General features: G+C 41.9%; 1 protein-coding gene across 1 annotated transcript; it reads left to right on the top strand.

Moving 5' to 3' along the window:
- Positions 1-296: 296 nt before the first annotated feature.
- On the top strand, positions 297-26,160 carry LOC119722216 (integrator complex subunit 1-like). The gene is made up of 47 exons (XM_038192265.1): positions 297-450; positions 2,002-2,247; positions 2,763-2,959; positions 3,084-3,221; positions 3,657-3,822; positions 4,704-4,815; positions 5,389-5,572; positions 6,318-6,463; positions 6,842-6,983; positions 7,381-7,563; positions 7,764-7,872; positions 8,242-8,362; positions 8,533-8,610; positions 8,830-8,987; positions 9,426-9,522; positions 9,750-9,841; positions 10,119-10,179; positions 10,419-10,494; positions 10,958-11,070; positions 11,349-11,478; positions 11,671-11,832; positions 12,325-12,474; positions 13,027-13,209; positions 13,536-13,631; positions 14,090-14,251; positions 14,701-14,812; positions 14,984-15,142; positions 15,400-15,472; positions 15,644-15,828; positions 15,938-16,050; positions 16,480-16,536; positions 16,712-16,882; positions 17,567-17,714; positions 17,887-18,009; positions 18,297-18,477; positions 18,617-18,889; positions 19,252-19,339; positions 19,541-19,863; positions 20,141-20,287; positions 20,874-20,987; positions 21,259-21,448; positions 21,917-22,044; positions 22,384-22,649; positions 22,863-22,933; positions 23,365-23,456; positions 23,638-23,747; positions 24,120-26,160. The coding sequence occupies exons 1-47, from the start codon at positions 405-407 to the stop codon at positions 24,260-24,262; spliced, it is 6,615 nt and encodes a 2,204-aa protein (XP_038048193.1). The 5' UTR covers positions 297-404; the 3' UTR covers positions 24,263-26,160.
- Positions 26,161-27,991: the final 1,831 nt, after the last annotated feature.

Raw genomic sequence — 27,991 nt, 5'->3', positions numbered from 1 at the left:
ATTACGACGAGTGTATGTACTGTACCCGTGAGTAGTAAACCTGAGGCATTGCACTGTGCATGTGATGGCAACTTTACAATATAAAGCACACTGTAGTGTAAAAGTGGTGCTTAGCATTTAAACACTATTTTTGTACCCATTTTTTACATGTCATATTTTAAGACATGTTCAGATTCTTTGCACAGCATGAAAGCCTGTTAGTGCTATCAATAATAACTTATAAAAAGTCAAATTAAGTTCGTTTTCGGACACATCACCTATGGCTACGGGCCTGGCTACAGCGCCCTCTGTGGTCTGCTGATCGCGCTCGCAAAATGTGCACTCAACATGGCGACTCCGATATGCGCTGTCTGTGCAGTTTGAGTCCGAAGTATTTTTTGCCGCTTGTGGCCTGAACTACCGAGATGGAAAGAAACAAACAACTTGGAAAGAAACTGCCAGGAAGGAGAAGTATGACTGTAGTTCTTATTTCGTTAATTAACATTTGTATGTGACGGAAATTTAGATATTATAGCAGTTGTTTTTGTCGTCTGAGTGATTATTCCGATTGTTGCAACGAAATTAGGAATCTGCTGAAACTAAACAATAACGCCCTCTATCGTCCAGTTTTATGTTTCGTTACCGTATTTACAAATTCGTTGGCCCTCCTCACTCAGCTACGGGAGCTTGAATACCGCGTTACCGTGATAATTTATCACAGAGATGCGGAATTCAAAGATAGTGCTTTCCTCGATACCACATTACTGAGCCCCTTGTGGCCAATTAACTGGACTACCTCCGTAAAATAAAGGCCACACTGGGAACATGATGTACCCGAACTGCCGAAAGTGTAGAACTTTGTCAAGTTTTTATTTTTACACTTTGTCTGTAGTTTATTTATGCTTAGGAACACACTCGCCCTCTTTAAAGTGATAAAATATTAGTCCCCCCTTTTTCAGACGTATATTTTCGTGTAATTTCAAGGTTCATTTGCGGTCATACTAATCAGTGTCAACACAGCGTCAACACACGGAAGCGTCAACACACCTCCAAAACGCATTCAAATGACAAAACCAGTGTTCAACTGAACAGTATGGGCAAAAATGAAATTGTGGCTTAAAATCAATAGGTCAAACATCTGAAAATTGCAATTTTCATAGGGGACAACGGCCGTGCTGCTTAGACATATTTTTTTCGCGAGAAAAATCTCCATTTCTGTAAACGAAATGTAACCCCTGACCCACCTAAAATCTCTGTTCTATGCCTTTTTTGTCAATGTAGAATGCGTTTTGGAAGCGTTGACGTTGTGTTGACGCTTCTAGAATGTGTTGTCACTGTGTTGACGCTTATTTAGTACGACCCTTCATTTGCACACATTAGCGTAAATTCTAACATGAAATTACATTTGATTGTCTGTTCTCCCTAGCAACGGGACCTTTCATAGGTTTTGTGGCTGATAATATGGTGGTAGGCCTAGTCCAGTATTTCAGCCACATTTATGGGGCTAAGAAAGCAACCCCGTGTTTAGTTTTAGGACCCAGCACCCTTGGATGTAGATGCCCTTCTTTTGTTATTGAGCTCATCTGAAATAGCTTGTGATTTAGTTTTTGAAAGATTTGAAGGTGAGATAAAATGAAAAATAAGAGACTAAGACAAGTAAGACAATTTACATGAATAAGAATAGCGCTTAACTTAAGTCTTAAGAATAGATGCCAGATTCTGCCTATAAACTTTAGGCACTTTAATCTGAACAAGAGTGGAGGGATGCTGTCTAAGACTTATCACATTCCAGACCTTTTGGTATATAAAAAAAAGGCTTTTCACACTTTGTTTTGCCTTAACTAATAGTAAGCTCAGGCTCTTGTGTGACCTCAATCTAGAATGCAGGATGCACTGCTAATTAATGCCATGATCATCTCGATATGTCATGCTTGTCATTACAACTAGGACTATGAACACCATGCTCTCTAAACAACTTTGATGTCCAGGTTGAATATTTTCCCTTTTTCTCTTTTTGGCCAGTCCTACCGGCAGGCGAGATTATCGCTCTTGGGGCCAAGTCCCGCCCAGGAGGAGGGCAAGATGGCTCGGAGCTCCGCGCCAACCCAGAATGGAAGAGGGAAGCCCCAACCACCTCGGCTGGACCTCCTCACAAGATTGCCAAGGTCTCTGGCCAGACCTTCACCCCTCTGGGTCGGGGGGTGCCTGAGAGCAGCAAAGGAGGGGCTGGAGAGCATGTCATCAAGCCAGGCATCAAGACAATCGAAGGTGAGAGACAGGCAAACTTTCTTAGCATTAAATATGCTTCTATTTGATCTCCTTGTTTTTGTTAACTATATTTAACAAGGAGGCAGCGTTAGGCCAATATCAAATACAGCAGAATATCACTGCATGTTTCATATAAGGCATTCAGATGTGGAGACAAATTCTTAATCACAATAAGAATGGTGACTCAGTTTGCCTGAGGATTCAAAACTCAATTGTAGCCAATTTTTCTTTCTCTTAAAAGTCGATTTCCGGTAGAACTGAGGCGAACTTTAACATAAGTTTGACTGTTGGACACTAGAATTGAGGAAGGAGGGAGGGAGTTACGGGCATTTTCTGTTGAGTCACAGACCTCTAAAATTTGCAACATAGTTTCTTGTGGTTGGGGGAGGCGGAGAATAGAATGGTGGGGTGTAAACTGGGAATTTATTTTGTGGATGTATGTCCCAGCCTCCAGCTCCCCACACCCCTCAACTTTTTGAGTTGAATATTTACATGCTCTATTTTTTGCCCGACAGTGCCAGCCTCAGAGCTCTTAGATCAAGTCCTAGATGCTGACGGGGCAGAAGATGACGACCGCATCGACGGACTGCTGTGTGGCGCCCTCAAGACACTGAAGAGCACTCGGGCCAAGCCTGGATCGCAGCTGTACCTCAGCTTGATGTACCTGGCCAAGATCAAACCCATGCTGTTTGAATCGGAAGACGTTGTGGATGTAAGACGTCAGAGAATGCCATGATAATCAAATGTGATGGACCAAAGAAGTCATCTCATTAAATATTAAACTTAGTGATCACGATGGGCTTGTAACGACCCATTTCCTTGTGTTTGCATTCCAGTACGTCTGCAGCCTGCTCAAAAGAGACATCAGCTTGAGCTTCAAGAGTAAAGGCAACCCTCTGGTCTCCGTGCTAGCCTGTAACCTCCTCATGCATGCCTATCTCTATGAGGATAACTGGCCCATAGCATTTGTCAAGGTGAGTCCCAGGCTATAAGACAACAGAAATTCACTTTTTTTATGTTTTATCCTGTTGAATAAGCAAAATTACCTTTTGGAAAGAGGGCAGGACTTTGATTTTTGCTGAACCACAAGAGCCAGCTTACTGTCCTCTGACTGTCTGAGATCTGGCTGACTGATTGACTGAGTCACTGAGTATAAATATTGTCAAAAGCTGTGAAATGTTCAAGTCCAGCTGAACAAGGCAAAAGTATAGGCTTAAGTGGCAATAAACAGGCATGGGATTTTTTAGATTTTTGTTTAGAAAGAAATGCGTCACTCGGACCTTTCATCCAATTTCCAGACTGCAAAATCGGGGAAAGATTACTAATTTAAAGATTACAAACTTAATATTTTGAAGTTTTATGATCCCCCCTTCCCCCCCCCCTGCTATTTTTCCTTTGTTTCCTCACAGGTCTTCCTCGAAGACGCCATGGGGGAGAGGGTTTGGGTAGACCATCCCAGCTGTCGTGAGTTCTGCAGTAACATCCAGACAGCGTTTGGCACCAAGATGCCACCTCGTCACCTCATGCTGCCCATCGACCAGCTACGCCATTCCACCAGCACTCCCGATCTCCAAAGTAAGCTTTCCAGATGTACCTACCAAAAATTGGCACCAAATCGCCACATAGGTGGACACAATGTGGTGGACACAATAGGATTGCGCTATTTAGTCTGGGCAAACACTTTGAGCAAAAGCACGCATACTGAAATTTGTATCCTTGTGGAGACATTTTTCGTTGTTCTCCTGTACTAAAGTTTTCGAGTTTGAAAGTACAGTTTCAAAATACTCTTATTTTGACCAGAATTAAATTCCTTGGCTGAAATTCGGACTTAATATCCCTTTTCTAAAACTCGACCATTTGCGACAGATCAAGCCACCTTGAAAATTCCTAGTTTTGAGTAAAATCCATATATCTATTTCGTGAAAACCTTGTGGAGACATATTCATCTATAGAAATTGTTCTGTGGAGACGTATACAATCTTTTGTTCCCTATTGTGTGCATGTCTCCAGAGGGCACAGTGTATCAGATCAATGCTGCTCATTAAACACAGTGACTCAGTCATGTTAGTGTGTGCTGAGGTATTAAAAGAGTCGAATTGAAGTGGCATAGTATGCATGTACATCCTCTCTCTCAACTTTACTGTGTCAACGGGGTATAGACCTACTCAGGTGACACTAACCTCCTGCTTACAAACGCAGACATCTTGTCAAGCACTCCCCAGATGCTATAACATCACATCAGTGACGGACAGAACCTAATTTTACATCAACCTGAAAATTCACCAACAGTTTTTGAATGCGATATCCTTGCTATTTTGGATTTGAACCAGCTCGATGGTTGAGTGGCAACAAGTCTGCAGCAGTAAGTTAGAGGTTTGAGTCCCACCCAAGTAAGTGCAGCTATTATACTGAGCATAATGTTGGTGATGGGCTAAACCTTGCTTTGATTTGCTCAGGTGGAAGTCCACTCCGGGACGACAGCGATCTGTCTTCAGAGTCAGCTGCCAACCAAACGAGTGAGGACATGGATTTGACTGCAGACGTACAAGCCGAGGGGGTGACTGCAAGGTATGGCTGAGCCGGCACAATATGAACAATTCACAATACCTTAACATCTCCATAACATTTTTCAGCTTTAATTTCTCCTATTTTCTTTTATTAAAAGGCCCTTTCAAAAAGATTTTTATCTGGCCATTTTAAGGGCATGTTTATACTAATGCAAATTTGCATATTCATGAGCAAAAGTGATTTCAGGTAGAAACCTCAAAGTAACTGCTATTTCAGCACCAACATTTTCCAGAATTTTGGATATTTTTTTTGGGTGATTCGTTGATGTTTCAGTACATGACAGGCCAGTGAGCAAAGCTTTCTCACAAATGTTTTCATTGAGCAAAGTTTGGGTTCACAATTTGAACAGAAAACCCCGAAACTGAACAGTGTCTTCCTGAAATGACATCACAGCAACAGCACCCTCATTTGTCAGGAAAAGCATGGACAATTTTAATCGTTTAAAGAAGTGCACTTTTTACCAGGATCAACCAATAAGGGGATGTCAAGTAGTTTTCATACATTTAAGAGGAGTAGAAATTTGCACAAAATATGTTCCCAAGTAAAATTCATTTCATGGACCTTTTAAAACAGATATAGTCTTCTGAAGGACAGCATAGAGACATACGTGGTAGACTTTGTTCGTGACCAGCTGACACGACGGCAGGGAATGGACACTCCAAGGAACCTGCTGCGCGTCTTGACTGCGGCATGCGGCTTTCCTGAGGTCCGACTCCTAGCAGCGACGAGACTAGAGATGTGGCTGCAGAACCCTAAGGTTAGACAGTAGAGCTTTGTGAGGAATACTAATTAGAGACATTTTCACAACGAGGAGTTGATGCACCAGTCAAAATGGCAGCCATTCTGTACAAAATGCTGGTGGTCTTGGATTATTTTTTTAAATTTTTCATTTGGGAACTTGTAGAAACTGCAAGTAAGACAGGTTTAAGCAAAAATTAATACAAATGCTCAACAGCAAAAACTCGGCTTCGGTATACTCATTTCAGCATGGTGATTGCCTCTGCCAATTTTATGGATGAAAACTTGTTTTGGAACTTGTAGAAACTAAAAGCATAAGTAACATTGGCATATGTTTACAGTCACTAGCAAAACACATTTCCATTGTTGAGCAGCAAGCTGTAAATACAAATGCGGAACAGAAAAAACTTCTGTGTACTCATTCACATCACTTCAATGGTCAATCTGATCGGGTAATTCCATTCAAAGACATTAACCAATTTGCTGAATGCCAACATTGTGCTTGATGTCTCACCTGGCAGAGCTGGTTAACTGAGTTGGTAGAGCACCGGTACATTATTCCCTAGGTGACAGGTTCTAATCCTGCTTCAGTTGATTTTTTTTTCTTCTACTGAAAATTTGATCACACGGCTGCTTATTTGCTGATATGAAATCAAACAAAATCGGTATCCTCTTTTAAATGATCACCACAAACACAGGATTCTAAAGAAAAAGTTGTTACTGGTTCGAATCTCACCTCTGTCAATTTTCTGTGTCCTTTGCAGCTGACGCGGCCTGCCCAGGAGCTCCTGATGGCAGTCTGTCTGAACTGCGACACCCACGGCCAGGAGGATGTAGAGGTCATAGGTCATCTCATTAAGATTCGTCTCAAGACCAAGCCTCTCATTAATCACTACATGCTCAGCATGAAGTAAGTATGCATAGAAGTCTCTGCTAACATTGTTAAACTTGCATTGGTGTTAGACTTAAAACCTGATCTCACACATATGAGGAGAGACAATTGCCTGCAAGCTTCCTTTGAGTTCCTAAGCTCCAATTGTAATTAGCATAGTTCTCAAGAGTAATGTTGACCTGCATCAGAGGTCATTAGGACAATGAATCGATTGCTGTTCCCTGACCCTATATCTGAGTCAGTTAGGACAATCTTATAAGTGGCTAGAACTGGAGTGTTTCTCACCTCAACGATCAGACTTTCATTGGACTAGTCAGTTCAAATCCAACATATCAAGGTTTTGCCAGACTTGCACAATGAGCTAATATTTCTTGATCTGGTAACTTGTCTTCACAGGGAGTTATTAAACCAGCATTCTGACAACCTGTCCACCCTTCTGAAGCACACCATCTACAACGAGTTGTCTAACTCACGCAATCCCAACAACATGCCTCTACTGGCAACTATCTTCCAGCATTCACCGGAGGCATCAGCCAAGGTAGGTGGTGGGTGGGGCATAGTGTGGAGGGAGCTGAGACTGCATGTGAAGACACAAAATGCCAAAATGTAACCTCTCCTCACCAAAAAAAAAAAAACCCTCATTTTATGTCCAGCTTATCCCTGCAGTTCTTAGAAATTATGGAACTTGAAAGTAAACTATTTTGGAAAAAATGCACTTAATGCACTTTCCACTTTTTAGTCTTCCAAAAATTCTTTTATGCCAATATTGCTACCCATGTACATAAGTCTGAAGTCCAAATGAAAAATTGTTAAATTAAATTGGTAAAAGTTGTTTTTGTGGTGATACCAATACAATTATTTGGAAAAAATCTGTTCTGTTTACTTTTTGAACAATGTTCCAATTACGCCTGTTGTTTTGTGTTTTTTCCTTGAAGTTTTTGGCCAATGTATTCCAAGACCTGCTGATGAACAGAGACGACTATCTACGAGCTGTGAGGGCGCTGTTTCGAGAGATTGTCAAATCGTTACGTTATGACCTAGACTTCCCAGCGTTCTGCAGGGGCCTGATGAAGGAAAGAACTGACAAACAGTTCATTGACATGGAGGCCCAATTCAAGGTACATTTACTTGACTCTTAGATAACTGAGCCATCCCCGTTTCAAGATCTCTTAGCCAATCCCTTTGTGAACTTTCTGATTATCCTTTGAGTGAGATTCCTGGGTAGTCACCTTTTGATATACCCAACCCATTCCTTCATTGTGTTTCAAGTATATTTTACATTAAAACAATTTTTGTACTGACTTTTGTTGTTGTCAAGGATCGTATGCTGCTTTCCCTGACTGACCTGATTGTGTTAGCTGCTCTTCTTAGCGTCAGCCCAGCAATAAAAGAGGCTGTGGCAGCATACACCAGGGGTGACAGGAAAGGTATGTGGCTGAGATAAAAGATCAGGAAAGGTATGTCGCTGAGATGAAAGATCAGGAAAGGTATGTCGCTGAGATCAAAGATCAGGAAAGGTATGTTGCTGAGATAAAAGATCAGGAAAAGTATGTTCCTGAGATAAAAGATCAGGAAAGGTATGTCGCTGAGATGACAGATCAGGAAGGGTATGCCGCTGAGATGAAAGTTCAGGAAAGGCATGTTGCTGGAAACAAAGATCAGGAATGGTATGTTGCTGAGGTGAAAGATTAGGAAAGGTTTGTCACTGAGATCAAAGTTTAGGAAAGGTATCCCAAGATCAAAGATTAGGAAATGTTTTGACTCAGATCTAAGATCTCTATTTTTTCTTAACACAGACATGGATGTACTGAGAGCCTTCCAGAACCAGGCCTCCGTCATGCAGAGAGATGCAGTATGGTGGCTGCACACCGTGGCGCCTAAAATGTTCAAAGTCAACCAACAAGACTTCAATCAATGGTAAGATATCCGTAGAACTCAATGCTGAGCAGATCCGTAAAACTGGCTCCTAGTCTTTAGATCCAAAATAACTGAATAAAATTGATGTACAGAATCAGTTTCTGAAGTGCTCAGTTGTTCAACCTGCATCAGATTGAGTAATCATGTGCTTCTTTCTGTATGCTTTGTAGTTTGCAGAAAGTGCTGTTCATGGAGCCGTCTGAATCATACTGCAGCAAAGATAACTGGCCACCAGAGTCCGACAGATCGTAAGTAATCAACACAGTCATTTCTCAACCTTCATAGCCTCAGATTTTTTCTACAAGGACCTTTCTAAGTCCTTCAAAATCCACTGTTGTGCAGAAGCTGAAGTACTGTATGTTTAACATAAGTATTTGATAGGGAATCTCTAGATGATACAGTGGTTGCCTAGTTGCTGTCTCCGTAATCATAGTCCATGATCTTCTTTACTCCAATATCTGTTACAGGTTGCTGCTGTCCCTCCTCTCAGAGGTGCCTGTTCAGGAGGATACATTGATGAGGGTCCTAGTGATGGGCTTATCACGTGAGCTACCATTAACAGCCGCAGATGGCTTGGAGCTAGCGGACAAGTTAGTCAAGAGAGCTGCAGTGCTGTATGCTGAAGGTCAGTAGTTCATAAACTTACAGAAGACAGATGGGTTCCCTGAACTAGGTCCGTGGGTTCCAAGCAGGTTTTTACTTTAAAGTTGATAGCCTTCTCACACTACCCTGAAACCAACAGTGTTATGTTCAAGGTACTTGTGATGGATCACAACCATACAACCAAGTAACAGGGGATGAACCAGAACAAAGAAATGTCTTTGTCACCGTTCATTTGAATAGCTTGTGAGTTGACTTGGGACTGGAAGACTTCAGATGGACTTGTGATGAACTTATCCATCTCAAGAACCTTGTCTACAACACCGACTTCCAGTCATCGCTTTGTATACTCTAAGACAAAACAAAACTGAGGGGCACAAAATCCCGAGATCAAAGTTGGGTCTGCCGACTAATTTTTTTTTCAAATCCTGTAACACTGTTTCTATTTTTCTCATTCTCATAGATTTTCCAGTACTGAAAGTTGAGAGGATCCAGTTAATTGACGCAGTGCTGAACCTGTGTGCCTACCATCACCCTGAAAACATCCAGCTTCCGCAGGGGTATGCACGTCCTAAATACCTATGAAAAAACAAGCAATTTTGAAATTTTGTTTCCTTGAAAATTGCCAATTACAGGGCCAAAGATCACCCAAGGTGGAATTTAAAAAGAAAAACGAATATTCCTCTTAGAAAAATCCAAACATTCCAAGTTTTAAAATATTCCCTTAGGCAACTTGACTGTGTGATTTTGGTTTACCTTTGACAATAATTTTGTTGTATTTGCACAGATACTCACCACCTAGTCTGGCCATTTCAAATCTCTACTGGAAAGGCTGGATCTTATTGGTTGTCATCACTGCATTCAATCCAACCAACATAGGTGAGGCCAGTTGTCTGTGAATTGTTTTGTTCCTACTATTTTTCTTTCAAATCTGGTTACTTTCAGAGGTCAAACAAATGGTTTTCCTCTTCCCGTACTTTTCTGCCCTTGACAGATTCTCTTTAATCATCTGTGTGAAATTGAAAGCCGAAGAATATTTAGTAGACCCAAAAGATGGAGAACAAGAATTTTATATTCACTGATTTTAGATTTGTTGATTTTAGATTCACTGATTTTAGATTTGTTGAGCATGCCTTGTTTGCTTTGATATCGTTAGGTCTGTCGGCATGGGAACGGTATCCAATGCTGCGCTGTTTCATGGAGATGGTCATGACAAAGTAAGTAAATTAATCATTCATAAAGAGAAACAATGAAGTCAAGCTATTTTTGCTGCATTGACATGCAAATAATTTTATGTCAATTGCTATGTGTTGTTCTCCAAGTCCAACAAGAGGATTCTTTTTCGTACACCCTGTCTGGCTTCAAGAACGCATCAGAGGACACATGCATTGATGCATTTTGCAATCTGTCATCACTCAGCCCTATTGTGTCTTTTTGTTTTCTTTTCCTCTGGCAGCAATTTCAAGTACCCTCCCCCTACAGCAGCCCCCGACGAACGTTCACAGGAGGAAGTCAGAACAAGGGAGCTGCAGGTCAGAACTCGCACAAACCTCAGAACTGTCACCACAGAGTGATTTCACATAAGCTCTGTGCTTGTCATTGTTAAAAGTCCTCAACATAATTCAGTGCATTTCATGGCTTTATTGTACCTGACTGACTGACTGTCACTGTCACTTCTGAACTAGAGTTGCTCAAGTCTGGCCTTGGCCCAAAAAAGATGGGCTCAGATGACTACCTAGACCTCTACTACCAAATTGGTGTGGGACCAGCATTACTAGACTTGTTCTTCATTTATCCACACAGGGACATTCCTGTCTTACAAACATTTGAATATGCACACACCTTCCTTATGTTTGCTTTGGTTTATCAATGAGATCTAGCACACGCAAAACAGATGTCTATTGTTCGTAAGCTTTTCAAACAATAAAGCTTTGATCAGTTTGTGTTCACTAGACCACGTTCCATGATGCGTTGGGTTTTTGTCCTCTGTTGTAGGTGATTGCGCTTGAGAAGCAAGAGATCTTGGAGTTTGAGAACCACTTAGCGAGAGTGGCCATCACCGAGGCTAACAGCCTACTCCTGTCACAGGTCATACGTATGGACCCTAAGTAAGTCATCGCACAAATAAGAAAAGACTGGGCCTAATTTCATGTTTCAGAAACCACTAAATTCCAGACTTAATTCACCATTCTGTGCAATCTTTGAAACAGAATGTTTACTGGGAATCACAATACTTGTTATCTACGAGGCTGCCAAACACGTTTGTTTTGTGCTTCACATAAACAAAGGACAGATGACTGTCTGGATTATTTATAAATTAATCATTGATTATGACTTATCAGTAATTGATTATTAATTGATTTTTTTTGTTCAATCATATCTCCAGCGGTATAGCCAGGCGCCCCCCTGCTCAGGTGCTGGAGCAACTCCAACACTTCAATAAAGTTTTGAATCTCGGTCACATGCTCTGCCGAAGCCGGTCCCCTGACTTCCTATTGGATATCATACAGAGACAGGTACAGACTACCAACTACATTGTTGAGACAATCAAAATGTCCATGTTTAATTTGATAAACAACTGCAAGACGGAACTTCTAAGCTCCTTTAAACTTGTTTTGAGTTGAACAAAAATAAAATTGTCAGAAGTGGGATTTGGACCCGAGACAACTGGATACCTTTCAATGGGACTGTTTTCTTTCATTGGACAGGGTACGTCACAGTCCATGCCCTGGCTAGCCGAACTGGTCAACTCTGCTGAAGGTTCTCTGGATGTTTTGCCGGTGCAGTGTCTCTGTGAGTTCCTGCTGAATGACAACCAAGACAGTGACGCTGGAGAGGAGAGTAAGAAAGGAGATGCCAAGAGAAAACAGGTAGGGTGGATGGAGCTGCTGGAACTGCAATCGGGTGGTTTGGGGTTCGGAACCAAGAAGGGAGAAGCTATGAGGAAGTGGTAGATTGGGTGGGGCTTTATAAACTGCAGTCTGACAGAATCAAAGAGGAAATCAGCCAAAGTGTTCCTATGGCTGCTAAACCTGCAATCAGGAGGTTCGAGGTTCGAAATCAAGATGGGAGAACCTACGAGAAAATGGCAGTGTAGGTTGAGCTGCTGGAACTGCAAACAGATGGTTGGGGGTTCAAACCGGGGAGGAAAAAGCCAAGAGGAAATGGTAGGATGGATTGAGCCACTGGAACTGCTGTTGGAAGGTTTAGGGTTCAAAACAATCATAAGACAAACGCGTCCTATCGTATCATTGAAGAGCAGGGGTTCACCATGTCTGTTTATTGGGTGAGAGTGGCTGCATGATGCATGAACCTGACACTTTTCAAGAAGGCTTCTGTTATTATTTTTTTATTATGATTAGCGTATTGACAAGCAGGAGCAGTTACTGTCACGTCTTCAGACCCTCGTACGTGGACCAGACTCTCAAGCATCTACCTGCTGTGAAGTCATGGATTACTTCCTGAGACGACTCAGTTCACAGCAGCAAGCCAGTCGCTCACTGGCTGCTAAGGTAAGACTGAAAAGAGGTCTTTGACTGTCACTTTCACACTTTGATTCGAAACAGAGGTTGCAGTAAAGCCCATCACTAACTCATCTCCTGTCAAATACAGCCAAAATACAACACGTCAAACGAGAAGTTGCTGATGACCCTTAAACCCCTGTAGATTTCTCCTGATTTCTGCACGCCTTTCCAATGCCAAGCCTCAAAAAGTTTGGCCCGATGTCTTGAACATGTTTCAACACAAATTGTATAAACATTGCTGGATTTTGTTTTTTTTAGGTGGGGGAATAAAAGTCACATTTTTGAATAACTTTCGAATTGCACAGGAAACAGCTGTACTTAACAGAATGCAGCCAAAGTTTGAGTAACAGTAGTTTTGATTGGATAATTTAAAATGATAGAGCCAATCAACTGTTGTTTTACCTGGGTCTTAAGGCCTCTGAAATGCATGAAATGTGCCATTGGGTCAGCAAAATGATTGATTTTGAAGTATTAAGGAAAGTTTAAAAAATACCTCGGGAGTTGGAGCTACTGAGCATTGTTATTTTGTTTCTCACAAAGGGTCTGATGATGGTCTTGTCCGTGCCTGAGGATAAAAACACAATGGAGGAAGACATGGAAACGGAAGACCCACCCTGGGCATGCCCTACACTGATGGCATCACATGAATGGCTGTTGAAGAATATGCCCTCCCTCCCTCACTTTGACCCTGTCAGGGCATCAGCCACTACTGCCCTCAGACAGGTAGGATATTTTCAGCATTAAACTTTCCACTCCAGATACCTAAGCCTCACCTCTACCCCACTCCCACACCCACCCTCCCCCAACTCCACCCCAACCCCATCCCCATCCCCATCCCTAATTTTGTCAGGCAATAAGCCTCTGTACTGATGACGTCACACTTTGTTTACGTGTGTGCTTTCCTATGGTGCTCAGTGGACCGTGGGCCCCCACTGGCTCCATAGGAAAGTGCACATGTAAACACAGTGTGACGTCATCAGAACAGAGGCTAATTGTATGAGCACCCCTTCTAATGATGCCACAACTTTTGTTTTGTTTCTTATCCCCAGGCTTGCCAGATTGAGACGGACCCGTTAGCACTCAGTGCCTACGTCGTTTTTCTGTCGCAGTTTGCTCCAGTCAGTGATCTGAACGACTTGGCAGTGGTGAGTCTGTGATATCTTCTGTCCAATTTGTTCTTTTACTGTTTGTGTCTCGTCAGAAAAGGTGTGACCAATGGTTTTACGTATACAAAATTGTTAATGCACAGTGATCTGGAAAATTTGTTGGTGTGTTGTTTTCTTGACAAAAATATGAATGGTCCAATGGTTGCAGTGTCCCACTAGTAGTGTGTGGTTTCTATCCCTGACAGGAAACATGGCGTCTGTGTTCTTAGGCAAGACACTTTACTACAATTACCACTTTCCATTCAGGAGAATAAATGGATACCTGAGAGGGCACAGATTACGTGATGGTTATCTTAAGCTGCTGCATAAATCTAGTCTCCTGGCCTGATGAACAGGGGCAATAATTATAGAATACTTTGAGACTCGGGTATGAAGCACTATAATTATGATTACCACATTTCTAAATTATTACTAATACCAAGTATTATTAATACCAGGATCTTGCCCAGTTGATAGTGGAGCGACCAACCATCGTATCTTGCATCCTACCTCGCGAGACCTACAACGAAGTAGCTGACGTCACCTTGGCAGCTATGATCAAAATATTCAGCCGCTACTTGCTCAAGGCTACCAAGCCTAACGAGGAAGGATATAGCTGGGTAAAAAGTTCTATAGTTTAAACTAAAACCTACGCTGACCATCAGTTTTATTTGAAGTAATTTTCCTGAGATCTTGCAATAACAAAAAAGGCTAAGTAGTGGTGGTGTATTTTCCGATTAATTTTTCGTATGACTCTGGGGGCAGTCACTAGTACCTTCCCTTTTTCCAACTCTCCGTGACCCAGGTTCAATTCCTGCCAGGCCCACCTCTAGATTGGGATTTCAATCCGATCTAGATTCCTTGGGGTTTTTTTTCATACCAGTGTTCTTCCCACCTTTAAAACTGAACAACTAACATACATCATCATTTTTCTTTAGATTTATACAGGCCTCCAAGCAATGATGTTTATGCTCTTTCGAGGATGTCTTGTTGTCATTACCAAGAAAGAATTGTAATAAATTAATAAAAAATACTGATTTTGTTGTTCTTGTTCTTTCTTACTTGACAGTCGGACACCCAGGACCAGGTATTCCTGTACTGGCAGACTGGTGAATCAGCCACTATGCATATCCTGATAGTCCATGCTATGGTCATACTGCTGACCTACGGACAACCTAAAGGTAGGAAGATTTCTTTCAAGTTATTTCAATCACACGCTTACCAGAAGTACCACCCCAGACTGCCCTCCCAGTACCTCCTAAAAACCACCCAACACTCTGTGGTCTTACAAATTCATTAGGGAATTAACACAGTGGATGGGTTAACATCCACTACGTTTATTTCTCTTCTAGTTGACAGTGATTTCCAGCTCTTGCTACACTCCTGGTTCCCTGAGAATAGCACCCCACCCCAGGCCTACCTAGTAGACACCTCAGAGGATGCCTTGCTGCTTCCTGATTGGCTCAAACTCAGGATGATCCGCTCCAGTGTGCCAGAACTCGTCATTGCAGGTTGGTATAGTGTGTTGTCTCTCAAATTTCAAAGAGCTCTGGTATGGACATAATGGATTCAGTGAATGAAAAGCAGAAAACACTTTGTGACTATTCATGAGAGCAAAGCACTCGTACTTATTCTTAATGTGCAGTTAGATCAGACTCAACCGTTGTCGCCGCATAGCTGCTTTGGCACGTTTTGGCCACTCGAAATGTTTTTTTCCTACTTATAAACATTCAAGATTTATTGCGTAATATGTTCTCTGTTCCTGCAGCTTTGCAAGATCTGGAGCCAGCCCAGCTAGTTCTCTTCATCCAGTCGTTTGGTATTCCAACAGCCAGCATGAGGTATGTCCATGATGGCCATTTTAAGACAACAGTAACAATGTAGGGGGAGGGGGAGGTGACACCCCCAGCCCAACTCAAATGATAGCTGTTTTCATTGCTCTGATTTGAATCATTTTTGCCTGACATTCTGTAATGAAGACATCCTTGTCTGTTTGTTTATCTGCCTCTCAGTCAGCTCTTGGCTCACCTGGATGCAGCAGTCGTGCAGGACTCGCAAGCCATGGAAAACGCGGTAGTGGACAAGGCCTACATGGCTCAGCTGGTTGAAGTCCAGCAGATGAGGGGGGCGTCCGGAGGGGTGGAGTTCCACAAACTGCTGACCGAAGGGGTGGAGGAACCCTCAGACAAGGACAAAGGTTAGATTATCAACCGACCCCCTTTTTTACCTACCATCTCACTCCGCCCACACCACAACTTGGTCAGTTACCCTTAACATACTTAATTAATTTTTAAAAATTTTTGTAGACAAAGTTGAGAGTAAGAAGGAGGAATCTGTGGAGAAGATGGACACTTCTGAGTCGGCAATGAGATTGCCTGATGAAGACCACCAAGAGGAATGGTGCAAGCTACTCATCAAGGTAGGACAGGCTCAGATGTTGAAGACATCTTGAGCCATTTTTGAAATCTAGGCTGAGCCTTTGGCTTCGGCTTCATCTCTCTGATGTCAAATGCCCTTTTGTGGGCATTGAATTGTTGAACAAAATGAGAAAAAAAACAGTCTGTTTGCTTATTCAAATCTAACTGTGATTAAATAAAAAAATACAAGATATTTTAACACTGAAAATAATCAACAAAACATCAGGATAAAAGTAAGAATTTAAATTAGAATTGAAATAAAGGACTAGATTAAATACTTGTAAAAAGGTAAAATGAACAGTTACAGAAACAAGTAAGTGTGCAATGGTTTGTGCAATCGTAAGTAGACGTGGAATCACAAACCAAAGAGCATGAATTGATACAATGTATATACATCTTGTTACATCCAACTTCTCATTTGTGTCTTGCAGTTATTTGAAAATGAGCCGTCAGAGGAATCTCGACAGGTGTTTGCTATCGTACAACAGGTGAGACAAAGCAGACCATTTCGTTTTTCCTTTTTTCTTAACGCATGTATCAACAATGGTAACATGTTGTCACACTTGACTGAATAATCGCAGATTGGCGATTGAAGTCGCTTAAAATACAAAACGTATTTGTCCCATTTGAAACAAATTGCTTATCAATGTTACATCTACTCAGGAGATTTTGAAGGACATTCGGAGACTGAGAACAGATCCACTACACAAACCCTCTGAGATGCTAACAAGCAGTTTGCTAAGCATAGTGAAGGATGGCAGTCTCCTTCTAAGTCAGCTTACCATGCGGGCAGACATCGGCAGTCCTCTCCTCAGTCTGCTACTCACGAGAGAGGTAAGCAGCAATTATCATGGAGTTGCTAAGCATACAAATCCGTTAGTGAACTAACGAGGGTGCTCTGTAACCTAAGAATTAGAATAAAGCCATGTCCAAATCAATTGGCTATGGCTGGATATAATGCATGAGTCTATGGGAAGAGGCTGCAGCCGCTAGCCAGTGACTTTCATAAGTGTGAGTGTTATTCTTGGCTGTAGTCAAGTGATTCAGACACATCAAGTGAAGTGCACATCAATTTAGCTGGTCCCCATGCTTATGAACTAATGCATGCCTACCAGGAAAATGTTGCCCAGCACTGAGGGTTATGTTAGCTGGTTCCCAGGCCTGTCTGTTGCATTCTCAACTACACAAACAAGCTTAAGGTGGGAACCAGCCTTGGACTGAGAGCTCCTACCATTAACAATGGCCCAATTTCATGGCGCTGCTAAGCACATGATTTTCTGCTAATAGAGCATCCATCTATCTCATGGAGACCAGAAGCATAAACACAACAAAAGGACGCTTAACTCGGAAGATAAAGTTGCTGAAATCAGTGATGTAACAATAGAAATCTCTATGTGTGCACAACCATGACATAGTGCTTAAGATTAGCACAATTTTCTGCTATAGTGAGCACAACTTGCTGCTAACTGTTAAGCAGCGCCATGGTAAATTGAATATTTTGCTTACGTATTTGTTTAGAAACTTCAGCAGAAGTATGGGTCTCCTTCTACTTTTCCTGAGCTGGTGCAGTACCTTTGTGAAGCGCTACCTACCAAGGAAGGCACATTGGCACAGACTCTGATCCATTGCCAGAAGGAACTCAGTGTCAGCTCTGTAGATGTCAACGGTGAGTTTGAGTGGCTGAATCCCACAACATCTTCTAAATTCTCTGGTTGATTTTAAAAGATCTGAGATTACCTGAGAATGCTGTTTTGATTTGGCAAGTGACTGGGGTCCAAACATGCTTAGGATTAAGAAAATGAACATTTTTACAATTTTATATTTCTGTTTTCTTCTAGTCGACCAAGCCCTGAAGGAGATGACTGGGGATTCACAAGGAAACAAACAGGAATCTATGGAGAAGGTTGTGAAGGCATTCAGACATGGCCAAGCCCCTGCAAACGATGAACTACTAGAGCAAGGTAAAAACTCTCAATTTCTGGTGTTACCTTTACCTTAATCTATAGAGCTTTGGAGAGAAAAATTCACAAGCTTATTACTATCATTATTGTGGCACATGGTGAAAAGCTGGAGGTCGTGGGTTAGAGCCCCACCCCTTTTTTTGATTTTTTTTACAAACTCTCAGGCAGGGCAGAAATCACTATTGTACAGGGAGAAAATTCAATGTCGAAATTGAAGGATTACACTTTTGACATAGTTAGGAAGATTTTCAGCTTTAAACTTTCCTCGTTCTTGACTATTTTTCCAGTTTGTAAGCAGCTCTTAGACAGCAACGCCAACCAGATGGAGAAGTTACTGACAACCAGCCTGACAGCTAGCCATGGTAGAAGAGCGCCCTCACAGGCCAGCCAGAGGGTAGGCATGCTGAGCAGACTACTAACGCACCAGCAACAGAAGCACTCATCAACGTCTGGTACCCAGACTTCTAGGTAAAGGACAGTAGTGCCTGGAATATTTTGCTGGCAAAACCAGCTAGGAACTTGAAGAGAATACTTTTGTGCTCATTTTTGAGTTTTCTGATTAGAAACATATTGATTCTTTCTCTTAACTATTTTTCTCCTATTGCAGTCATCCCCAACTCCTCGCCTCTACCTCCGGCCTCCTGACTGACTGGCTGGCTCTTCTGGATCCAGAGGCATGCCAGGCTTGCCCTGATTTACAGCAGCAAGCCATCTTTGCCCCAGCACCCCCTGGGAACAGGAACAGCCCCATCAGCAGTGGAGACAGTCAGAAGCGAATTGGTAGCGCGTATCTACTGGCGCTACTGACCCATCAAGCTAACTGGGGGACTCTACACAGGTGCATTGATAGGTTACTGGGGCCTGCTAGAAATGCATACAGGTGAGTAGTTCAAATATAGTTTTGCCTTAACATTGTGGCATTTGCGATTCTTATCAAAGCTCAAAGCTCTGACCAAATCTGAGCTCGATTTCGTGGTCCTGCTTATCATACGCTAAGACTTCCTGCTAATTATGGCAGAAAATTTGGTGCTTATGGTTAACATTTTCACAGGTTAACAAGGAATTTTGTCTGCACGCATGTACACTCTAAAGATTCTCTGCGTACAGAATTAGCACATTTTGAAAAATAAAACACTTTCGATCTCTGGCTGTGCTCTGTGGTCATACATGGGTCGTATGGCATGAATTCAGTTGATTGTGGAGCTTTGAAATGGATCATCTTGGTGTCATTTTGTTTATTAGTTTCAGTGCTACGGCTGTATTGGATTTCTTGTGGGCGTGCATCCACATACCCAAGATCTGGCAAGGACGGGATACAAGGGCTTCTAAGGTAAGCAAACCAGAAGGCAACCCCATAGCGTATCTGTCAGGGATCCAAGCTTACAAAGGCAATGATTTTCAAGTGTCTGTCATATCTGTCTTTGTCACTGTCGAAGGAATAGATATAAGCAGACTCCATAGCATGCATTGAACACCTCCCTGAAAAAACTGAGAAAACACGATAATTTGTACGTTTTTTGGTCCAACTTAGAGACACTCTGAAGAGGATGTCTTATGTCTGTCGCCGGACCAGATCTGCGCATTGGCTGATTACATCATCCAGGAAGCGGCCGATTCATCAGGGCAGTACGGTGCCCCGCCTAGTGCCACACCCAATGCCCCACCCATTGCCCCACCCAGTGCCCCACCCATTGCCCCACCCAGTGCCCCACCCGATGCAGATGAAGGTCTGACGGAACTGGCCTCTAACACCATCAAAGCCCGGCTCTCCTTGCTCTTGACCAGTTTCCATGGCAACAAGGGCGTGGCCGAGCACCTTATCAGATACCTTGGCGACTGTAGTCGCGAGACAAAGTTTGTAGATTTTTTTGCTCTCTAATATTTTTCAAGAATATCACCATTGTAAAAGTAGAATTTAACTTCTCTGATGAGATAAAAAAGTGATATATGAAGTAGGTTTTAGATTTGTTCTTGTACATCAACCAAAATAAACCATTTTTGAGTTCGGGATTTTCTGGTCCAGTTTTGGACAAATTTGCCATTGAAGTTTGGGATTTAACTTTTCTTAAACATCAAACATAAATCAAACAAGAAATAACAAGTTGAGTTTGTATTTTCCCTTCTTTTCCAGCCCGTCCTCTGCCCTATACCAGCAGTTATTACTAGAGCTATACCTGCAGGTCCCTGAGACGATACAGAATCTCTCCTTCATCAGTACCAAGCTACAATCACAAGACACAAGTAATATACCCACCCCAGTTGACTGCCTCACACACAGGTAGGTGCTTTCTTAAAAAGTATTGTTCAAATCTTGACTTCTCCTGAGGTTTGGCTTCATTTAGGCTCCAGAAAAATTGTAACCTTAAAGTTTGAGCCAGTTCAAAAATCCTCCAAACTTACTTTTTTAGAATTAATTAGAAACGTCATCAATTTCTGGGGCGGACATTGAAAATGTTTTGAAACTAATAATTGCCCTGCTCACCAGCATTCAGATGGCGAATGAATGACTCGGATATTTAAAAAAGACTATTATTTTTCATGAGATGGAATTTGCATCATGGTGATGTAAGTTCAAAATTAGGTTTTGTTCGGCACCGATGTGAAAAATAATTATACCAATACATCAGTGAAGGGCAAAACCCACTATTGAAAGAATATTACGAGTTCATCTCTTGCAAAGTCACAAGTCAATCACAAGCTTGATCAGCTGTAACTAGAGATGAACAGCGACATTGTAGTGCCTTTGCTCCACTTCATTAGAATGGCTTAATACATGAACGGGAGACTCGAGAGGATCTGGCTACAATTCTGGAGCACTTTCAATGAAATTTCCAATAATCTGCTTGTGGATTTCTTCTCTCCAGGTTACTGTGCGTGTTAGCAGACAGCAAGCCGGGAGATACAAGCAAGCAGAAGGCCGATGATGCCAACGTAGCCTGCCGCAAGCTGGCAGCAGAACACCCTGTACTCATACTCAGGTAGGTAGGCAGAACTGAGGTCAGCACACTGCCTCATTGTCTCACTCAGATATAAAATCAGAAAACAACCAGCATATCATTGTCTTCATGACCTTTTGACACAGGGTCAACATATATTTTGTATTGAGGGCGATGCTGTCCACATTTTCATGTATGAGGTAACATATGCATTAGTGTCTACTAATGGATGTTGATACAGTAGGATTAGCTCTATAAATGGAATCTTTTTGTCAGGATTAATCATGTCATGTTTGCTCTCCGTTTCCTGAAGGCAACTAGCCATGGTGACCGTTCTGCTTCAAGGCCGGACCCATCTTAACTTCAAAGAGTTCCGCGTCCGTGGTCACTTACGATTCTTCAACCACATCCTAGGAATCCTACAACTTCTTGAACCTCAACTTTTTGCTCAGCCCTCTACAGTTCTGCATGGCATCATGGAGGCCTACTTCCCTATCCTACCGGTATGTAGGACTTAGTGTGGATAACTGTGAGCCCTTGCCATTAACAGGGGAAATATTTTGTATATTAACTGGCAGTGAGGGCACTAGTGCAGGGTTTTATTGAAACCCAATTTCTTATCCTACCAATAGTTGACTTACCTTGGCTAATTGTCTGTCCCCATTGCCACAGAAGGGGGTAATATTTTGTATATTGACCGGCACTGAGGACACTAGTGAATAATATCGAGATCACTTCCCTGTCCAACCTGTATATAGTACTTATTAAACTAGCATAAATAACTGCATATACTGTGTCTCTCTGAATGGGGAAATTTTTTTTTTTTTATATTGACTGGCAGCGAGGGCACTAGTGCATATACTGTGTGCTAGCCTACATTCCCATACTGCATAAAAGTAGTATTGGAATAAATATGGATAATATACAGTTGTGTAATATTTGTGTACTATTGTATCTTTGACTCATTATAGCATTCTGTGATTGCTAAGAAGCCTCTGGAATCCATCATTACCAAGTTCATCCAGCTTCTGTATCAGTACTCCAGCCACAACCCAACCCAGGCTCAGCCGCTCCTTGAGAAACACTCAACAGCACTCAAGTAAGTAACTTCACTCTTGTTTCACTATACTCCCGGGGACAATGCTTTGTGTTTTCCTTTGTCCCTGTAATATAACACACTCCCATAGACTAAGCATACAAACCTACCACAGAGGACCGTTTTGAACAAAAGACCCAACTCCCGAGGACTGAAAGGATCTGTTGTTCTCCCTTTGTGTGTCTGTCCTGGGGGTTATGTAGAGCAAGTACACTCTTGTACGACACTTACAGAATTTGTAGTACAGAATTTGAAGTACACAAAGTTATGGGCTGTTCAAATCACGTCGCGTTAGAGAAATTTATAACTCTATTGTCCCTCTCCTTTTAAATCTTCCCATAGCAACCTATCCCAGGTCTACCCAGACATCCAGCAGCTCAAGTCCCTATTGGCAAGCATCACGCTGACCTCATCCTCCAAGGACCAATCAGGGCTTGGCTCCGCCCCCAACCAGGCGGAGCAAGCCATGGATGAGATTCCAGGGGTCGGAGGTCGCGAGGAGACTTACTCGCCGACACTCGCCGCCATGATGGGGGCTGATGCATCGTGGGATACCGAGGACGTCAAGTCGTTCGCTGAGAGACTATCTCAGGAAGAAGATTCCGAAGGTATGTATCTGAGAGTGAGACATTTGGAAACTCAATCCAAATGTTGCCCATGACTAGACTCAAACCCTTGTCGCTGAGGTAGATTGCGAGGAAGTATTATGGTAGTTGAGTAGCAAGATCTCAAAAAATGATATCTACAACTTCTCTCTGAAGCTGAGTGTATGTGGTCTTTCTCTTGACGTTTTCATCGGTCTCCTCTGTTTTGTTGACTAGGCATGGCTGAAGCCTTGAATGAGCTGGAGGAGAAGTCTAGCAGTGCTGTGGGAATCCTTCAAAATTTTGTGGTAAGTAACTTTAAAGGTAAAACCACAGTGGCCAGAACTAAAACGCACCTAGCAGCCACAACTGACCAGCCTTTCAACCTGTTTTGAAGAAACTCATGAAAAGTTTCGGTTTTTAAGATCTGAACATACATTTTGGGTGTAGAACTTTCAAAAGGCTATCAGTTTTAATATTCTGTGCTGTCTGATATTTCAACTTGGAGAAGTCCAAAGTGGTGCCTCATAAAAAATACAAACAAAGGGCATACTAATTGAAATTGCCTGAAACATACAAAATGTTTCAAACTTATTGATTGGAATTTGTCTCATTGAGGGAAACTCTTTAAGTATACAGCATTGGAGAATGAGAAAGTGTGGTCATAAATGTTTAAGGGGCAATTTAAATAAAGACATCTGGTGGAAAATGTTTTTGCCTTTTTTTCATTGCCTTTCAGACTGAATTGTCCACTCAGATGACATCATGCAACAAAGACTGCAGGCAGACGGCGTTTGTTCTCGTCATTCGATACATCAGACACGACCCAAGGTATCAAACAATTGCTGGCACATGCTTCAGTAGAACTTTCATTTTCAAGAATTAAATCTCGCATAATTTTGCCCAAATTTTTCCACTGACTGTAAATCTAGTCCCCATCAAACTATTACTTCCAAGCCAAATTACCCTGGTTTAAGGATTTTACTCTTAGTTGTGTGTATTTTTTTGTCAGTGTTGCCAGCAAGTTTCTACCTGCCTACATGGAATGTCTGAACAGCATGGATCAAGAAGTGGTACAGACAGCTTTGAAGAATCTTCCTGAGTTCACGCTCCTCTGCCAAGGTAAAACAAAATATTCAAGAGCTGTGCAACAATTTTAGTTTTTTTTCGAGATTTTCTCCTTACAACCTAAAACAGCTTGATAAATTATCTACATTTTTACTACTTTGAAAAGAAAAAAAATTAACGAGTAGCACTGGGGAGGTAATACCTAAAATTGAGGATATGATTTAGGAAATAAAAGATATTTAGCTTTTTACTTTTAGCCTAAAAGAAATCATAACAATAAATCCTAATTACCTGTGATGTCATCAAACATTCTTTGATAAGACTACCAAAAATGAAACGATGCATCACAATTTGGCCCTTATGGCATACAAACCATGATTTATCTTGTAAACTACTCACAATAATATGTGGCCTTCGTTCCGACAGAGAACGCTGAGGTTGTGCTGCAGAAAGCCTTCACCGTCGGAGTCAACAGCAAACTGTCCACAGTTCCACTCATAGCAGAGACACTGAAACTACTCAGCATGGATAGTGCCTCAACAACCTCAAACACTACGACGCCAAGCTGATGATGGGCATTCCTGAAACAACTCAGCATGGATAGTGCCTCAACAACCTCAAACACTACGACGCCAAGCTGATGATGGGCATTCCTGAAACTACGATGACCTCTTCAGCTTCAGCTCCAGGCTTGGCTAGCATCAACAGAGCTTGATACAACTGTCACAACGCAGATGTAATAAACTGTTACTGAATTTGGACTCTGCCGATACTTCATCTATCACAAAGCTGACGATGCCTATTCTGAGACGTGGCTTTGTCTCCAGGCTTGACTACCATTGGATGAAATGAACAGTGAACAGTCGAATCTCATTTAACGGTCATATGGCAACTCAGACCTCGTACACTGTTTCTGAATGTGGACTCTGCCGATACTTCATCTTCTGTTACAACACACAGTTGATGATGCCTTTTCTGAGACTTCGGCTTCATCTCCAGCTTCTGCTCCCAGCTCAACTAGCATCGACAGAATGGGATAAAATAAAGTGTTAATCATTTTGCAACATAGATAAGAATATTACATTGTTATTGAATACTCTTTCTACTACTTTGGCTCCAGACTGCAGCTTTGTGATTTGGAGTTCCTTTCTTTTACGATTGGGGCTTAAAATATCATGTATATGTTGATGTTCTGCTAAAAAAAACAACATTTTGAGTATTTCCATTGTTGTTCCTACACATTTTAAAGAGCCAGATAGTAAGCCAAAGTCTAAAAGGAATATAGGGTTTGAAAAATGGCTATAATAGTTGTCTTTAATTGACCTACCACCATTTGTGAGTTGGTCACGACCATTAGACAACCGTTTGGAATTTCCGTACGTTGAGTTTTGTTTGTCTCAGATTTTGCACGTTCTGTGTCCATTTGTATATCATGTAATTGGACATTCAAAAGCTGCATTGATGTGATTCTACCGTGATACGTTAATTGCAATAAAACAGTAAAAACAATTAAAATGTTTTATATGGCATAAACTACTACTGTAATTACTCCAGTTTATAAATATTGTTGCTTTGTTCTTGTTCTCATTCTTGTACATTGTACTATAGATTGAAAAAGAAATCTCATACTTGTCTACAGAGTGTCCAAAAAAAGTAATCTGAAAGTTGTGGTTTATGACTGTAATGAAGTTAAATACATCATAGTGCTCCTTTAAAATCATTCCAAAGATTTTAAAATTTACATTGAGCCATCCCATGCCATCAATTTCAAAACATACTTCGCAATCAGCATAGCTCAAATCTTGGGCTGATAGATATGTGTTTTGGGTGCATTTTGGCATGGGGTAGTTATTTGCAGGAATGAACAAAAGTCTTTGAAATGATTTATCTTGTTATAGAAAAGATATTTAATTCTATGTACCAACACCCTACCTTCAACGTGTTTATATGTTTGCATATTTTCATTGACATAAAAACGTTGATGCATTTAGTTACTAATTTCAGTTGCATGCTGAAATTGTTGCAAACAAAATCTTACTCTCAAAGTGAACCTGTGTAGAAATTCTATGAAAACTGTAAAAAAATCCCGGGGAAAATGACCATAAAAATACTTTACATAGGAGCAATGCTGACCATGTGCAGTGTTTATAGGAATGGATAGAGTATTTGCAACTAATTTCACAAATGTAAAAACCTATGTTTCATGGACAATTTGGAAAGAAAAAGTTTGAAAAGGAAAGCCTGGCTTTAGTTTGGAGTTAAGTTGGGGCCTCATGAAAAGAAAATGATTCACGTACCAAGAAACATGAGTCACCTTTAAAACATTGATTTTTCATGTTTAATTACTGTAAAATGTGACCAGCAAAGGTTTTTATAGGTCAGCATACATAAATATTTTGACTTTGAAATTAGAGTTGTTGTATACATGCTCATGTACAGAATAAACCTTTATTTAAAAAAAGAAGAAGACAATTTGTTGTTGTCCTTTGTTTGTTGTTCTAGATTTGTTTTCTTTAGTAAACCTTTGAAATGGGCCGGGATATATGAAGGTTAAAATAGAAATGGCCATATGAAGAGAGGGATGGGGGAATATATCACACTATTTACTGCCATCAAGTCTACAAAAACTGTACAAAAGGGGTCATTAATTTCCACACAGCAGCGCTATAAACTGAATATTCATATATTCAAATTCACTGTGAAAAGGCTGAGCCCGGGGCGGCTGAAATTGAATGAAACTGCATCTCTCGCTATACACCGTACACCGCAATTCGCCTTAAGCCGGTTAGTTTTGTCTAAAGGCGTTTTGTAATTCTACTTCTGTGGTGCACGTGCACCTTATATATACACTTAGAGAACGTGTACCGCTAGAGGCGACTTACCGCTAGAGGCGACGTCGCCCCTAGAGGTACACGGTACCGCTAGAGGCGACTTACCGCTAGAGGCGACGTCGCCCCTAGAGGTACACGGTACCGCTAGAGGCGACTTACCGCTAGAGGCGACGTCGCCCCTAGCGGTACAGTACCGCTAGGGGCGACGTACCGCTAGAGGCGACTTAATTACCGCTAGAGGCGACGTCGCCCCTAGAGGTACACGGTACCGCTAGAGGCGACGTACCGCTAGAGGCGACGTCGCCCCTAGCGGTACACGGTACCGCTAGAGGCGACATACCGCTAGAGGCGACGTCGCCCCTAGAGGTACACGGTACCGTTAGAGGCGACGTACCGCTAGAGGCGACGTCGCCCCTTGAGGTACACGGTACCGCTAGAGGCGACTTACTGCTAGAGGCGACGTCGCCCCTAGCGGTACAGTACCGCTAGGGGCGACGTACCGCTAGGCGACTTAATTACCGCTAGAGGCGACGTCGCCCCTAGAGGTATATACACGGTACCGCTAGAACGAGGAGGCTTGTGTAACGGATGCAAGGGAGTCTATTTTCTTTGTTAATTTCTTTTGTTGAATCTGGCGTTAACAATAAAATGTTTCCATTGAGGCGAAAGGATTAAACGCCGCTATCTTTTTCCACGCTTGAGTGCATCTGAATGGGTGTTTTTCAAGCGGAAAATCGCGAAATACAGCCCTTATACAGCATTTTAACCCACAAAATGATACATTTTGCAGAGGAAATTGCATACTGAATAAAACTGTAGTTTCAAAATGCGAAAATTCGCCGTATTAAGGAAATCGATGCCAATTTTTTTGGGAGTTTCAAGCAAAACCTTTCCACTTTCCAACGTAGGTGGCGCTCTATATATTTCGCTCACAGTACAGTGTGTCTCAAGCCGGGAATTGGGCCCGGGCCGTGACTAGAACAAACGGGGTTAAACTCACGATAATGTCCATAAAAGGGGAGGCAGGACATTCGAGTATTTGTGGGGGGGGGGGGGGGCAAGGGGTATAACACCATACATAAATTCAGTCATAAATTAATAAATTAATTTTTCGGAAGCGTAAAAGGGCCCAATATTGAGCCAGAGGTCCATCTTAAAATAATTATTCTTAAATGGAAACGGGGCAAAGTTTTGAAAAACGCCTCTTTGGCCCCTGCAATGAATTTTCTTGTACGAATATTTGTGGATTTTTTGGGGGGGGGGGGGGGGGATGGGCGAAGGATCTAACACCAAACATTAATTCAGTCATAACTTAATTTTCCTGAAGTTGAACTTGACTCCATGAGCCAAAGGTACACTATTCACGACCTAAATGCGTCTGCGATATACGTGGCATGCCGATTATGTACGTACGCCACGTGATATCTGTGGTGCTTTGAAATAAAATATATATAGCGCCACCTACGT

Source organism: Patiria miniata, unplaced genomic scaffold (assembly GCF_015706575.1).
Source record: "Patiria miniata isolate m_02_andy unplaced genomic scaffold, ASM1570657v1 HiC_scaffold_1, whole genome shotgun sequence".
NCBI lineage: Eukaryota > Metazoa > Echinodermata > Asteroidea > Valvatida > Asterinidae > Patiria > Patiria miniata.
Note: the sequence above shows the minus strand (reverse complement) of the source record. Positions and strands in the feature narration are given on the sequence as shown.

Coding starts and splice junctions, on each gene's coding strand:
- LOC119722216 (XM_038192265.1), top strand. CDS start 405: ATGGAAAGAAACAAACAACTTGGAAAGAAACTGCCAGGAAGGAGAA. Junction 20,988..21,258: donor CACCCTGTACTCATACTCAG/GTAGGTAGGCAG, acceptor CGTTTCCTGAAG/GCAACTAGCCATGGTGACCG. Junction 22,934..23,364: donor GAATCCTTCAAAATTTTGTG/GTAAGTAACTTT, acceptor ATTGCCTTTCAG/ACTGAATTGTCCACTCAGAT.